The sequence below is a fragment of the Rhinichthys klamathensis genome, unplaced genomic scaffold (assembly GCF_029890125.1).
Source record: "Rhinichthys klamathensis goyatoka isolate OS25496 unplaced genomic scaffold, OSU_Roscu_1.1 h1tg000161l_1, whole genome shotgun sequence".
NCBI classification, from domain to species: domain Eukaryota; kingdom Metazoa; phylum Chordata; class Actinopteri; order Cypriniformes; family Leuciscidae; genus Rhinichthys; species Rhinichthys klamathensis.
This window is the reverse complement of record NW_026606695.1, coordinates 3,294,637-3,310,403: the sequence shown is the minus strand read 5'-3', so window position 1 is coordinate 3,310,403 and position 15,767 is coordinate 3,294,637. Positions and strand designations below refer to the sequence as shown.

Below are 15,767 nucleotides of genomic sequence, written 5' to 3'. Positions count from 1 at the left end.
TAAATGACGCGCCATGGCCGGCTTGTAAAGTGCAGCGTTTGAATGGAAGTGTAGCGGATTAACGGCTCCGCTGCTCTCTTTCTTTACTCCTGCCAAGAGAGCCATGCTGGACACGACCACTCGCCATGAGCTCAACATTTCCACTCCTCACGTGTACTGTGGTGTCAACCATTGGCCCTGGAAAGCGTTTTCTCATAAGTCCAGCAGAGAATGATGATGGGAAATACTGACCCCTCCCCCGTTTCCGTTTAAGAAAATACATGCAATTTAATTGTCAGTCAAGTGAATGCATTAGTAAATAATACATGAGATCATTTAGTTCCACTAAAATGCAGCAGAATACAGCTGGACTGTTACCGTTTCACCAGGTGTATTATTTTCTAGTGTTTTATTAACAACATGTTTCATTAGATTTAAACTTGGAAGTTTGCTGGATGTTGATCAGTCTCATAAATACAGTCATCAGTAATGCGTCATATACTGTACACTGCAGTGTTGGTTTACTGTGAGGGAAAATAACCTTCAACTAAAGGGATAGTTTACCCAAAAATGAAAATCCGTCATCATTTACTCACCCTCAAGTTATTCCAAACCGGTATGAGTTTCTTTCTTCTGCTGCTATTTTTTTAATAAGTCTGTATAGCCTTCATTTTTTTTTTTTTTTTTTTTTTAATACTCCAGCTTAAACCTATTTATTTAATTTAGTTGCCAAGGAAATATTTTCTAATTTTCGAGTTTAGATTTTCTACAACTTATACTTTATTTTATTTTTAAGGTTTAGTTTTAGTCAACAATTTGAAGTTATGTTCTTTTAGCTTCTTTTATCAAGTTGTTTGGCAGAAAAAAAGTTTTCCTGTTTATTTGGAGTGCAAATAAATCTTTTATTTTTGAGGCATGTTTTTATTTCTAAAAATACCTTAGAAACTCTCTATTTTTTAACTGAAGTGACAGAGCCCCTCCCCCCCCAACCAACCGTTTATATGCTATACTAATTATACTACCAACTATATATAATTCTGTTCACACAGACATATGGATCCGTTTACATGATTGATTTAGTTCTTATTGCATTATTTTTTTTATATCTAATATACTAGATTAATGGTATATCGACAACAGCCCAAATAATAATACAAAATAATTTATTTTTATTTGAAGCAACCTGATGAACAATCTTTTTCTTTGTTGATGTCTGTGGTTGTCGCTGTGTTAAGGTTGTATTGGGTGGGCATTGATGGAGTTGTGAATCTGTGTTTTGGACAGGTATGGATGAAAGGACAAGCCAGGCATCATGGGCCTCAGGTGGCCAGTCCAGCCCGTCCTATGAGTCCTCTAGGGTAAGACCGGTCTTGCCTCGTCTCGCCTCACCTCAACTCACTCGCCACACACACACACACACACACACACACACACACACACACACACACACACACACACACACACACACACACACACACACACGACAGCTACTGCAATGACAACACTACAGTGCATTTCCATTTGTCCAGTTCAGAGTTATCTGTCCTCAGCAAAATGAAACATTAGTGTCTGATTTGCTTACAGGCTTTCTATTACCATAATATCACTACTGAGAGATGAGTCCAATTCCTCCAAAATTATTTTAGAAAGACACCACATCTGTAGGCTCATGATGGTAGATGCGCTCACTTTACTGACAAGAAGAAACACAATGATTTTAATCAACTGTGAAGATGTTTCACGCAGGGTCTTCTAGTACAGTGAACATTTTTCACTGTAAATTTTAAGGTAACTTGTGTTTTTACTTAACAAGACAATACATGTACTTAGTAAGATACCATACGGTGGAACACTACCGTTCAAAAGTTTGGGGACTGTAAGCTGTAATGTTTTTTAAAGAAGTCTCTTATGCTTACCCAGGCTGCAATTATTTTGAAAACAGTAATATTGTGAAATATTGTTGCAATTTAAAATAATCTATTTCTCTATTTGAATATATTTTAAAATCGAATTCATTCCTCTGATGGCAAAGCTGAATTTTCAGTCTTCAGTGTCACATGATCCTTCAGAAATCATTCTAATATGCTGATTTGCTGCTTAAGAAACATTTTTTTTAAATATTATCAGTGTTGAAAACAGTTGTGCAGCTTAATATTGTTGTGGAAACCCTGATACATTTTTGATTAATAGAAAGCATTTATTTGAAATAGATTTTTTTTTTTTTTTTATCAATGTGAATAAATGTATTCATTTCTTTAAAAATAAACCCCAAGCTTTTGAACGGTGTATTTTCACCATAAATTATAAGGTAATTCATACTTATAAGAACCATCTTTTATAACTTAATTTTAAAATAAAACGACATGTATTGTCATATTAAATTGATTGCATTTGTACCATATATTTCACAATAACTGTGATGAGGACTTTATTTAATAGTCAACAGTAGGGCTGGGCGATATAATTATAATTAGCGCGCTATAAATTCCCTCAATAAAATTATAACAAAAGTTCAATATAATGTTTATGTGCCAAAAGTGGAACGAACCAGCGCTACTCGTTTGATCTGTGCCACACAGAACATTTATCAGCTCGGCTTAAACGACAGCACAGCTCAAGCTTACTAGAGCAGATGCGTTTACTCGCTGATCAGTCTCGATCACACGACCACTAAACAGCGCTGTGAGATCCAGTGAGAAGCACTTGAATTCAGCGAAAAACACAATTGTGTCTGTGATTTAAACAGATTAAAACCAGATGAAAACGCTCTGACAGAAACAAAATAACATTGTGCCATGAACGATACAGTCAGAAGGCTTTTCAATCTACAAATCACCGTCATTTACCATGGATTTACTGTAGTAACACTAACTGTGGGATATTCATATCAAATTGTATTATATTATAAATGTAGATGTATTAAATGAGTAATAGAATATAATTAGGCTACAGTATTTTTTTTTATTAAGCTTTAGCGCCTTTGTATTTATACTACCGGTAAATGCATTTAGGCTACTGTTTTTCAGAACAAATACCTTTTACATTTTACTATAGTAGTGAGGTGCCATATGTGTGGTTTTACATATGGTTTTAATTATCTAAATGTATCTAGCTACTGTCAAATGTACATTTCTAAGAGACATAACATGTTATATTATTAATTTTCCACTCTGCAATGCAAACTGTGCCAAATATAGCATCAAAGTCAGGCAACACAAACCTGTTTCAGAATTTGAATCGCCCGTTAACATGCTGAAACTAAGAAATACATTTTTCTATTGAGATATTTATTTTGTTAAAGTCATCCTGCAGTCAATAATTTTGTCCCTTAAAACTCATCTTTGATCACCAAAATTACATATTTAAACCCTTTTTCCTTGAAAATGCCTTAAAATAGCTTGAATGTAACCGTCCCTCATTTCAGCTCAGAGATCCACTCATTGATGATCACACGTTGACGTGATTGGTTACAAGGTAGTTTGTGACGTCAGAAACACCAGCGATTTCAAACCATGTTTTTGAGACTGTCTTTGGTTCACTGCGGTTTTAAGGAGAAAATACTTATGAATTTGCACAAGGTTTGTCTTAAAGCGTATTAAAAACACCACATAGACATATAAACAAAATTAAAAACTTGATTTCACCACAGAAACTGAAAAGCATTTTACTTAAGTTTACACATGCATATTTTTGACGTAGACATTATTATAAATGTTTTGAATATTCTACCTCAGATTTATGAAATGTTCACATGTTTGGCAAGTTTTTTGTCATGTTCTTCTGACAATACATTTGAAATTGACGGCCTGGTTTCTACAACTTTCACCCAGAAGCAAAAATCTGCCTTTAAACTGCCTTTTGACATTTATCGGGATAATTATTGATATCAACTGATATAAAAAAAATGATCACAAATTTATTTTGGCCATGTCGCCCAACCCTAGCAAACAACATTTTTTTATAACAGAAAGTTGTGTCATTTCCTTAGTGCCATTCTGTAAAATTTTCTCTGGCTTTTCTCTAATTTTTCTTAATGACTATTGAGAAGCATTATAGAACAGCTGCTCCACTCAAAGAACACACTAAAGAAAATAGCTTTTTGTCTTGCAAAATCAAAGAAGGAAATGTTTTTGTTTATTCAGTTTGTTAGAAGAGACAGATGAAAGTGCACATGAAGCCTACTTGACGTTATGATTATATATTAGTAGTACTCATGACAAATAACAAATGGTTGAAGTTTTTCCATGCTCAGCGTGTGTGGCTGAACCCAGTTGGTGCAAGAAGCATTGATGCATTGATACATACCATGAGCTCAGAATCAGATTGATTTTCATGCATGCAAATGAAATTCACCTCATCAAAATAAGAAAAAAAAAAATCAACCATGGTTGTGATTTTTATTTTACGGTGCAACCCCAGTGCAGATATCTCGCTTCCTATTTGTTTGTTTGTCTTTTCCACGGTGGTGTGTTCAGGGTGCCCTGTATGAATTTCATTTCATGTCAATCTCCTGTCACTTCCTATCAGAAATCAGTCAAATGTCAGAGGCTCTCACACCACATTGTCTTGTTTATTTCCGATGCCCTTCCCCTCAGCACTTCTATAGGCGATGGCTGCGCCCATGGCCTGATTTGAATTATAAGACGGAGACGCATGAGATATCTTTGCTCTAGGAGCATGGAAATTAGTAGTTGTGACATTGCTGGGGATGGGATCAGAAGACAGCTGTTTGCACCTCCACACACACGCACACGCACGCATCTGATAAACACAATCTAAGTGTTTAACTATACTAAAATACCGTGTGACTGAGTGCTTGCTTTTCCAAAGAGACATTAGCATAAGTGTTTATCATTTACTAAGCATTTAACCTACAATATAATCATCATAATTTCCAAGCCAGTGCCTTCAGCAAAGAAAATTTGCCTCACTTATTTGCACAAATGGCCATAACTTTCCCCATTATAGTGATGAATCCGTGTCCAATGCTGCATGGCACATTTTAGGCCAGAAAATGGCGAAGTTTCCTCTAAACTTGAGTTTGACACTATTCAGACAGGATTAGTTCAACATTATTAACAGAGTTCCTCTGTTATTTCATCATGTACATGCATCGCAAATCCTGTTGAAATAAATAACACTACATGTGTGATATTCATTATGTACACCACCGTTCAAAAGCTTGAGGTCAATAAGATAATATTAAAAAATGTAAATCATCGTTTCACCCAAACGTTTTGATCATTGACAATAATAAGAAATGTTTATTGAGCAGCAAATCATCATATTAGAATGATTTCTGAAGGATCATGTGACACTGAAGACTTTCCCATCACAGGACTAAATTTCATTTTAATATATTTTCAAATAGAAAACAGTTACATTTTAATAATAGAATAATCACAATGTTACAGTGTTTACTGCATTTTTTATCAAATAAGTAATTCCAGAAACATTTACATCTTGCAGACCCCCAGACCTTTTAATGGTAATGTACATAATTAAGAGAAGGTATTAAAGGGAATGTAATATAATGAAGATTATTCCTGTATATAGTGGCCACTCTGAACTGTTCTGTTCATGATCAGACTCTCCGGATTTAAAAAAAAACATCAGATTTTTTTTTAACATCAGATTGGATGTCAGCAGTACTCAGACCACCAACTGTTGTTTTACTCACATTCAATGCATAATGAATGTGCACCAGGCAGCGCAACAAGACATTTTTGTTTAGTTATGGTTTTTGACGAAGGTCAAATTAAATGAGGAAAAGCATTGGGAAAAAATTATATACGGTAATCATAGACGTTCCTATCCGGACATGATTAGATTTCTCACAGGACCCCAGAGTTAGACGAAAACCAGCAGGTAATTTGCTACATCATTTTTTAGAGAGAGTATGTAAGAAAAACACAGATGTTTTCAATTCGGACAGAATTAAAATCACAAAGTCTGTGTGTTAAACAGTTATAGAATTTAAAGCCTGGAATACACTTTTACAATACAACTTTTGCCCAGAATTTTGCTCCGATTTTCAGTCTGGACGTGTCTGTGCTAGTTGCTCAAAGCCAGAGCCAGAAAATCGCATGGTGTATGATGGGCACAGACTTGATCTGAGACGATTTTAGAACACATATTGTTTTCATTTGTCACATGTCTCCTAGAAACAAAGTGTTTCTGTGTGAGTTTGTTGTTTTCGGAACAACTTTAAAGTCTGGTGTGACCCTCAGTCATTAAGTTGTTCTGTAACCATTTACAAAGTCCGCAAATGTATGATGACGTGCGTTTAAAATCTGAACAGATTTTAAAAGTTGCGTAGTGTATTCCAGCTGTAACGCTCACAAGTTACTGTTCAGACTTACTTCTTGATATTAATTGAATCGCAGAAGTGTCCATTGCTCATGGCTAACAACAAAGTTGGAAAGCTATTGTCTGAGGTTTGATCTTATCGTGAGAATCTATAGCACAGTTTTTTTGTGGTTTACCCTTAAAAAGCCACAAGAGCTTCAACAGAGCTGCAGCTGGTTGCTGTGAAGTGCCTGCTAAAGATTTAATCTGCGTCTTCATCCGTCCCATTACTTTTTCACAGTCTTGCTGCGCTCAGATGTCCTATCCGATAACTAAATAGAGGCTACGGCTTTTCTGTATTTCTGTGTTTTCTGCAAAGAACACAGAATCCTATCGACCAACGTTTCCCTTGGTCTCTCGCACGGAAACTGTGAACCATTTTAAGCAGGCTCTTTTTCACAAAAGTGACTCTCTCTCACCTTCTCCCTCTCTGTACGCGTGTGATTAGTGGACTGTGAACAGACTGGAGCCCCGGCTAGCTGACCTTGGCCCACAGCCAGGCATCACATCCTGGGCAGCCGTGGCTTCAGGCCTCCCATCTGACAGCCCAACCACCTCTGCCGCGCACCCCGCTGTCCCGTAATGCCTCGCTCCCGTCCATCACACCACTATCACCCATCCCCAACGCCTTAAAACGGCGTCAGGGCATTCACCTGGGATGCGAAGGAGCATCTGAGATATTTTTTTCTTGAACGGAGTGCTGGTTTGCAACGTGCTAGCTATTTAAAACAGACTAACCATTCGCCGGTGACAGCGAGAGCATGCACAACAAGCCGTGCATTCAGAGATTACAAGGCAGCAGTGATTGATGATCTAATGCTCTCACCGATCGCCTCAACGTCTCATCTTCCCATACACTGTCCTTTTCCGACACTCTGGCAAATGACATTGGGCATTCTCGAAAGGCCAGGAAGGAAAATATGGATAATAAAGAGGTTAAAGGGATAGTTCGACCAAAATCATTCCAAACGTATAAACACAGTTGAGCTTCCTCAAGAACCAGTGAGGTTTGTTCTCACATGATAAGCAAGTAGTTGAACTTCTGTGTTTACCATATTTGATGAGCTCTATTAACATTGATCAGTGCTTTTATGTGAAGAAAAGCCTAAATTTACGCATTAAATTACGCCCTAAAGACTTGGATTTACGCATGGGTGGAATGGCGGATATATATTGACAACGATATAAAGGGTGTATGGTTAGAGAGCTATATCGTTGATATCGCACTAAATATTGTAATATGTAAATATTTCCGCATAGCACAGTACTATTTGAAGTTATTAAAAATAGTTATGAAGTGCAAAAAGCCGTGATCTAATTGTATTGCTTGCACATTTGACGTTCATTTTCTGTAGTATTAATTAGGGACGCTCATAATAAAATAGTTACCTGTTAACCAACAGTACGAATTTTGATCAATTAATACTATTGGTTAAATCGTTTAAAAAGCAATTTTTCAAGATTTTTTGAAAACCCTTGTTTTTGCATGTTGCATGTTTTTTCTTTTTTTTTAAACACTATACATGAAAATTTGGGATTTTAAAAGGAGGAAAAAACTGATAATTTGGTTTCCTTTCCATGAACTTGTTTTTGGAGGGCGTCTCAAAAATGAACCGAAACTCAGCATATAGCCTACTACTTTTAGCACAGTTTTTTTCTTTCGTTTTGCTAATCTGTTAATTATTTAAGTGGAATATATTCATTCCTTTTATATATAGCCTATATGATTTTATTCTGTTTTTCTCCGTTCACAGAAGCGCTGCAGGTGCGTTACGTGTCGATGTGTGAATCCTCGTGTTCTCTTGTTTATGCTGCTATTTGCACATGTAAAACTAAACCCCTGGAAAACAGATCCCTGTTTTTTTAATGGGTCACGACACTCATTCATTCTAATTGAATTTAATTCTAATTTAACAATCTTGTCAGTTAACGGTTAGTGATCAGTTAGCAAGCTTCGGTTGTCGGCTAGGGGAAAAAAACAACTAAATTAACATCTCAAGTATTAATTACTAAATTAAATAAACCTACTGTACCTGAAAGCTTAGTTTTTTTTATTTGTATCTTTGTCTATTTTATTTGTCCTATTGTTTGTAATTTGCTTCTTTGTTCATTTTTAATAACAACACTTAAAGTAACAGTAATGACTATATCGTGATATATGTCTTTATTGTGAAATAAAATTTCTCATGTCCCGAAATAAGATTTTGGTCGCATTCCCCACCTCTACTTGGATTAAACTGCTCGATTTGTATAGATTATATTCACAAAGTCTTTATGAACTTTTTGAAGCTTGAAAGTTTTGGTGGTATGGACAGTAATCTCTCAGGTTTCATTAAAAATATCTTCATTTGTGGTCTGAAGATAACGAAAAATCTTATGGGTTTGGAACAACATGAGGGCGAGTTACTGATTTGTAGTTTTTTTGGTGAGCTATCCTTTTAATTGTATTTGTGCCTGCATCTGTGCACTGTCCTTTAGTTGGAAAGCTTACTAAATCATGCTTACCAAATTGCTGGGGAGCACAGTGCAGTTCTGGGGCTTGTTTTTGCCTCCCACCCCCTCCCACTGTGTCTCTTCAGGGGAGAAGCTATTAGTCAGGCAGTTCATAGCGTTATTAACACAAACGGCAGGGGCACGATAGGGAACCTCTCTGAATCGATTCTGCCCCACACACCGCTCCACTGCCTTTGAAATTACTCAATCTTCATCTGTTTGGAAAACAGACACAAAAACACTGATAGTAATAGTCCATGATATATACTTTTTTGAAAGCGGAGAAGGAAAATCCCAGAGTAATGGACAGCCGGCAACTGTAGGCCCCTCAGGAGAGAGTTAATATGGTTTGGGGGACACATTTGACTGTAGCGCCAGGCGGATTTTCACCGGCTCCAGGATTAACACAGCCACAGCGTATCTTTATTGGGGGGGACTCTGAGTTTTAAAGGCCCACACTGTGACCGATATTTAGACCTAAGCCCCCCAAAGCTGATAACGGTCATGAAAGGGCAGACCTCAGCTGCCGAGGAGAGAACCTGACTTATTTATTCTACTTTTTTAAGTACAAGCAGGCTTTTGGCATAAATACCTGATCTGTGTCGAGCTCTAGTCAACGCCTCACTTCCATCAGTTTTATGTCATTTTCTGATGCATCATACTGCCGTTTTGCATGCACACAAATCCTTACCAGTCTAGCACTTTTCTTTAACAATGTACAACTTAGAAATATCATCATGAATGAAGGGCGACAAAAAGTAGGATTGCCACACAAAACCAAAATGTTGCCTAGCAACGGCATTCACAACCGAGCTAGAAACTTCTAGCAGCATCTCTAAAGATGTGCGCTAGTAGTGACACTGATCTTAATAAAAATCAAAACACAATGCACTCAATCATTTTTAATGCTCAAAAATGCCTGAATTATTGTTATATCACTATATAGAATGGCAGTGTGTTCACATTAAAGAGAATGGGATCAAATAAACCATTTTAATGTGACATGAATTTTGTTGATAAATGCTAATGTTTTAATAGCTGTTTTTTTGTTGTTGTTTGTGCGCCATTAACTTTATTACAATTACACAATCGCAGCACAAGCGCTATCTTCTCTTCAGTTCTTTTGTTTGCCCATTTAATGAAATTCATCAAAGACTTTAAAGAAAGTGTTTTTTAATGAGGAGAGTGGAGAAATATCGATCGTTTCGGGGGACAGTTGACCATTTGTGCGCCCCTCTTTTCCCCCAGTAATTAGAGGAGTGTCATAGCACTCAATTAGCAGGTCCAGCTAATAATGTGTTTAATGCTGTGATCTCTTTCCCCCAGGGGTTTGGAGACAGCACTCATTATGCTGATCACTTGAGTGACAGTCGATTAGTGTCCCATGAAGGATTGTCCCCAACACCTTTCATGAGCTCCAGCATAATGGGTGAGTATCCAACCCGTTTCTCTTTCACACCCATCTTTGTGTCATCAATCCATTTAGCAATGTGTGGACCGATCAGACGCTTCTCTCTCAAGGCAGTCACCACAGGAAGTGCCAGAGATGGGTGAGGGTGTTGTCGTGTATTTAATAAATGTATATTGTATCTTATGCTCACCAAAGCTGCATTCATTTGATCAGAAATGCAGTAAAAACTGTAATATTGTGATATATTATTACAATTAAAAATAACTATTTTATATTATAATATATTCAAAAGTGTAATTTAGTCCTGTTATGGCAAAGCTGAATTTTCAGCATCGTTACTCCAGTCTTCAGTGTCACATGATCCTTGTTCAAAGATCATTCCAATATGCTGATTTGATGCTCAAGAAAGATTTCTTATTATAATCAGTGTTGAAAACAGTTGTGCTGCCTAATATTTTTGTGGAAACACTGATAAGTTTTTTTCCGGGATGAAAGAAACGTCAAAAGAACAGCATTTATTTGAAGTAGAATTTTTTTGTAACATTATAAATGTCTTTACTGTCACTTTTGAATAATTAAAGGCGTCCTTGCTTAATAAAAAGTATTATTTATATGACTTTTAAAAAAAATCTACATTCAAAAAATTATTATATAAGAAAATATCCATGATTCTTTTTAACTTAAAAATGAAAATCATGATGACTTGCCGTTCAGTGAGTTAGTGAGATTCAGTAACTGCCTTGACAGATTCACTGAAGAATTTGTCAGAATGATTCACACAGATGTGTCTTTTTTTTATCTATTCATTAATTAGTCATTTGTTCATGAATTGACTTCACAACTACACCGACCAATAATACTCATATATAATAATGTAATATTATATATTATACATAATTAATTGTATATAATATTATTTATATTAATAATAGTAGTTAATATTTATATATATATATATATTTTTTTTATTTTTTTTGCTGCTGCTGCTCTCACATCTGTCCCCAATTTCTGAATCTTCCTGTGGTGTGACTGTCTTCAGGAGTTGACCCTCCCCAGGGTGGAAGTCACACCATCAGTACAGTTTTCCATCACAAAAGACTGTCTTCTAGCTAGCAGAAAAGCCACTGGCTTCTTCCAATGGCACACTGCATTTTGCAGAGGAGAGTGAGAAGGGAAGGGAAGGAAGGGAGAGAGACACAGAGAGAGAGAGAGAGAGAGAGAGAGAGAGAGAGAGAGAGAGAGAGAGAGAGAGAGAGAGAGAGAGAGAGAGAGAGAGAGAGAGAGAGAGAGAGAGAGAGAGAGAGAGAGAGAGAGAGAGAGAGAGAGAGAGAGAAGGAGGGGTTTCAGGGGTGGTAGTGAAACAAACAGATGGGCCAAAGATCATTTTACACACACAAACCCCTTCAGCCACGGGCTCTCTCAAATCTCTCCCTTCTTTCCGAAGAGGTGTGTGAAACTCTACTGAACTCGCTCCACTTCCTCTTTTGCTTCCAAAAATGTTTCAAATAATTTTCCATCTGTATCAGTTTGTGCTTGTTTGGCCCCTTGTTTTTACTGCTTGTTTGCTGACTCCACAGACACAAAGCATAATACACATTATTCAGCATCAAGATGACGTGCAGTGCAGATTCTGAAAGTTGCACACGCTTATTTCTGTGTAATTTTGGAACATGTTGATGTTGTGGATTATTTTGTCATTGTGAAGTGCAACGTTTTTTTTTTTTTTTTGCATCTATTACTGTGTGTATATATATATATATATATATATATATATATATATATATATATATGTATATATAAACACTATTTTCTGTTATAGTGCTATCCTTCTAAAATTCAGTATATTACAGGCATTTTATGACACAAATTTTATTTTTAATAAGCAGGGTGTCATTTGTTTATTTATTTGTTTGTGCAGACTTTTTCATGACAGTTGGGGTGATCTAGCCTTTAAATTGTACATTTTATATATATATTAATATTTAAGAAACGATTGTTAATTAAAAAAATCTGTAGTAGCATTTTCTTAGATATTTATCAGGTGAAATGGCTTGATTAGAGTCACAATGGACTCTTTATCCCTTGAACGTGATTGATGGATGTTGTTATATCTGAGGTCTCTGTGTCTGCCGCTATTGTGATGTGCACGCACATGACAGCTTTATGGGCTGCTGAACCCCGGCTCTTTGTAGCATCACCCTGGAGACCGGTTGCCATGTAAGGTGGCAAGTTTACGGATGGGTGCTATTGCACGAAGCCCACCGAAACAAAATGTTATCTCTATGCCAATTGATCTGCGTGTGTGTGTGTCTTGTGCGGGTGCGTGTGTTTGTGGGTGGTGGAGGTAGGGAGGATGTTTGGTTTTCCTCTGTCCTGTTGATGCAGCACTAATTATGCCTATAACTAGCAAAATATGGAAATGATCTGGAACAATGATGTGTCAGGGAATTAGACAATCTGATTGCACGGCTAAATTGCCTGCGCTATCTGGCTGGGATTGGACGAGAAGGCCGAGTCTTATCAAATTGAATTTCAGCAGTAATATCTGGGATTTACATGGAATTACCCATTCCGGAGCAACCTCATTAAATCATCTCTGAAAGGTTATTACTCACCAATGAAAAAGGCAGAGCTCGAATGTGAATGTAATACAATTAAACATTACCATCACATGGCATTTCTGAGGGAACCCTGGCCTATAAGGAACTCGTGGGTTTATGTGACCCATTTTTTCCCTGCGTGTGCCATTTAAAAACAGAGCCGTGGTAATCTAAGTGGATTATCTCGAGACAAATCCCGGTGGTCTGCAGTTTCTTGAAGGAAATAGAAATCGTAGGCTGGAACTTGTTTGTTTACCTTTTCAAACTGTTTGTGGCTGATAAAACCTTCTAGAATCTCGCTTTTTAAATCAGACACATAAATAAGTGATATATAAAATGTAGCTTAATTTAAACGGTGGAATCTTAACACGTAAACGACCTTGTTTGTCCACGCCGTTAATGTAAGAAACGCCTCAGATTTGCTTTTATAAACCATTATCACATTAAGCAGTTTAATTTGAATGCTTCATTTAGTAGTCTTAAATATGCCTGTGGGGGCTGAATGCGTTGACCTGGTTCCATGCGCTCTCTAAGTGAAGTATGACATGTTGAGAGCAGCTTGGGGTTACCTGGGGTCAGCTATTGTGTATGATAATGAACATGTTACAGTTTATAGTGCTAGGCAGATGGCTGGTAATGACTGTTTATTTGACATAACATTTTAATTAGAGTAACCGCTGCTTGTTCTGAATAATGGAGATCCATTTTAAAGGTCACACTCTGTTCTGCTGCGTTTGTATTGGATTTGAGCTTACAGATGAACATATCAGATGTTAGGTGCAAAATGTGATTCCTCTCCGGCATCCGCCTTTACTGTGCATTTCCTTTGAGGTTTGTGTCTGAATGGATAGATATTTCACTTTGTTGCATCATCTTTATATATGGCGCATTTAGACCCCTGGGGTGAGTGAATGTGTAGGTGTGTATTCCCCCATGTGTCTGTGTGTATGCTTGAAGAAAGCCCATGGGAGGGTCTGTGTCAGTGTCGAGGTCAGAGGTCAGTTAGTCTGGGGCGCACGTGCCGGCGCCCTGTTCCAATCCTCTTACCCAGCATCCTCGTCGTCTCTCGGCATGCACGTGGGACCCACACTGTGACGGCTAAAACCATCCTGCGCTGTACACAATCCTCTTGACGCGGCAGCTGACGACATCGAGTAATGCATAATCACAAACATTGTCCAATATAAATGCAGTTCTGCACAACATATAAACTATTTCTGTTCCGTTTTCAGAAGCCTAAATATAATTTGTACCACAATTTAACCCTATATTAAATTTAAAATAACATTGATCAGCCAACCGTAGCGCACCGTCGGTGTGTGCGTTCGTGTGTGTCCGCTTGTAATGTGAGGATGGGGCGTGTTGCATAATGATGACTCTATGTTGAAGTTTTAAGCAATATTTAATAAGGCTTAATGCAGCTTTAGATTAAGAAGAAATCTGCATGCACGTAGAGAATCCTGCTTCTTCAGCGCAGCCAGTATTTACTGGTCAAACAGATTACCATCACAAAAGACAAATTAGTTTAGTACTTTGTTGACATTCCAAACTCCATGTGTAACAGTTGGCACAGACAGAGCTGCCCTGGCTTTAGACTTGATGAAACGGTCGACAACAAAACACAGTACATGAGTTTTAAATTGAATGTTCATGGGGAAAAAACGCCGCAATCAGTTGTACATGTGTTTTGCTATAAACTTCCTGAAGTCTAAGGTGAGGCTTGTTGCTCTGAAGCTCAGGGGAAGCTTGTGATTTACATTAGATGGGAATAACGCGCATACATGATCTCAGGAAGCTGTGTTTCCTGGAAAAACGCTCACCTCCGCTGGAGTTTAGTGCTGGTCTGTCAGGTCACGCTCATTTCCAGTTAACCTTTTTTCCCAAAGCATGCTGTTAAATGGCCAAAGACTGGGCCAAGCGTAATCTGCGGCTGCAGAACTCCATGGAAACCTGCAGAATTAAAACACCAATGATTCATACAGTTGTCTTCTTTCCGTCCGCATTTTGAATACTTTGAAAATGTTTTAGTGATGCAGTAAAATTTTAAAACATTAAAAATGGCAGAAACCATTGACGAAACAGTGACGTTTAATAATAAGCGCTTCTCCGATGGTGCGTAATGATCATGTCAGTATGTCTATTTCATACACACAACTTAGATAAGCTACAACAGGTGAACATCTCAGAAGGGTGGATGCACTTCATCATAGCCAAAAAGGATGCTAAAGTAGTAATATTGTTCAGTTGAAATAAGGAGAGATGAGACATGTCTTGTTGCCGAAGAACTTTACTACTACTGGTTTTATTTATCACCTGAGAACACGACACCCTGAACAGCATATTGAGCTCAATTACCCAATGAAAAGAAAGAGGCTCAATGAAAACTTTAATTTCGGTTTGGGTAAAAGATTTATTTTGACGCTTCACTACATTTTTCCACATAGCAATATGAGTGTAGTACTTTGAGATTAGATTATCATGTTTGAAGACCCCATGAAATTATTTTACAAGTGCATTTTCCTGTATTCCTGCGTCTTGCCAAAACAGGATGCATTTTTAATATTCTTACATCCATGAACCATGATTTGCTTCTTGTTTGGGGAGGAACATTCTTATTCTAAAGATTCTGATTAGACAGGAATCATCAATATTTTAGTCTGATATCCTGTAAGAGCAAGACTATACATTTTAAATCTGTTAGAATCTAATTTTGTCAACCTTTAGGTCAACCTCTCAGAGTGTTTGTCATGGTAATGGATATGACAGTGTTGATATATTGGGTCTTTGCAGAATAGATCTGCTACGCTGCTGCAGAGCAAGTACGGGACTTGCTACTGCCAATAGATACACGACACGCTGCTATGAGCAAGTAAGACATGCTGCTGCTGTACAATAGAGCATACATGAATTACCTGTAGCAGATCTATACAGGTGGA

At 37.4% G+C, this 15,767-nt stretch overlaps 1 protein-coding gene across 5 annotated transcripts in view; it reads left to right on the top strand.

The window, feature by feature from the left end:
• tcf12 (transcription factor 12) overlaps window positions 1-15,767 on the top strand; it is a 117,736-nt gene that overhangs the window by 32,006 nt on the left and 69,963 nt on the right. For 4 of the 5 annotated variants that reach the window (XM_056259002.1, XM_056259001.1, XM_056259004.1 and 1 more), the window contains exons 4-5: window positions 1,264-1,337; window positions 10,147-10,249. In XM_056259002.1, coding sequence (XP_056114977.1) covers window positions 1,264-1,337; window positions 10,147-10,249 — 177 coding nt within the window. The remainder of the gene's footprint in view (window positions 1-1,263; window positions 1,338-10,146; window positions 10,250-15,767) is intronic. The other variant, XM_056259005.1, reaches the window with a different exon arrangement.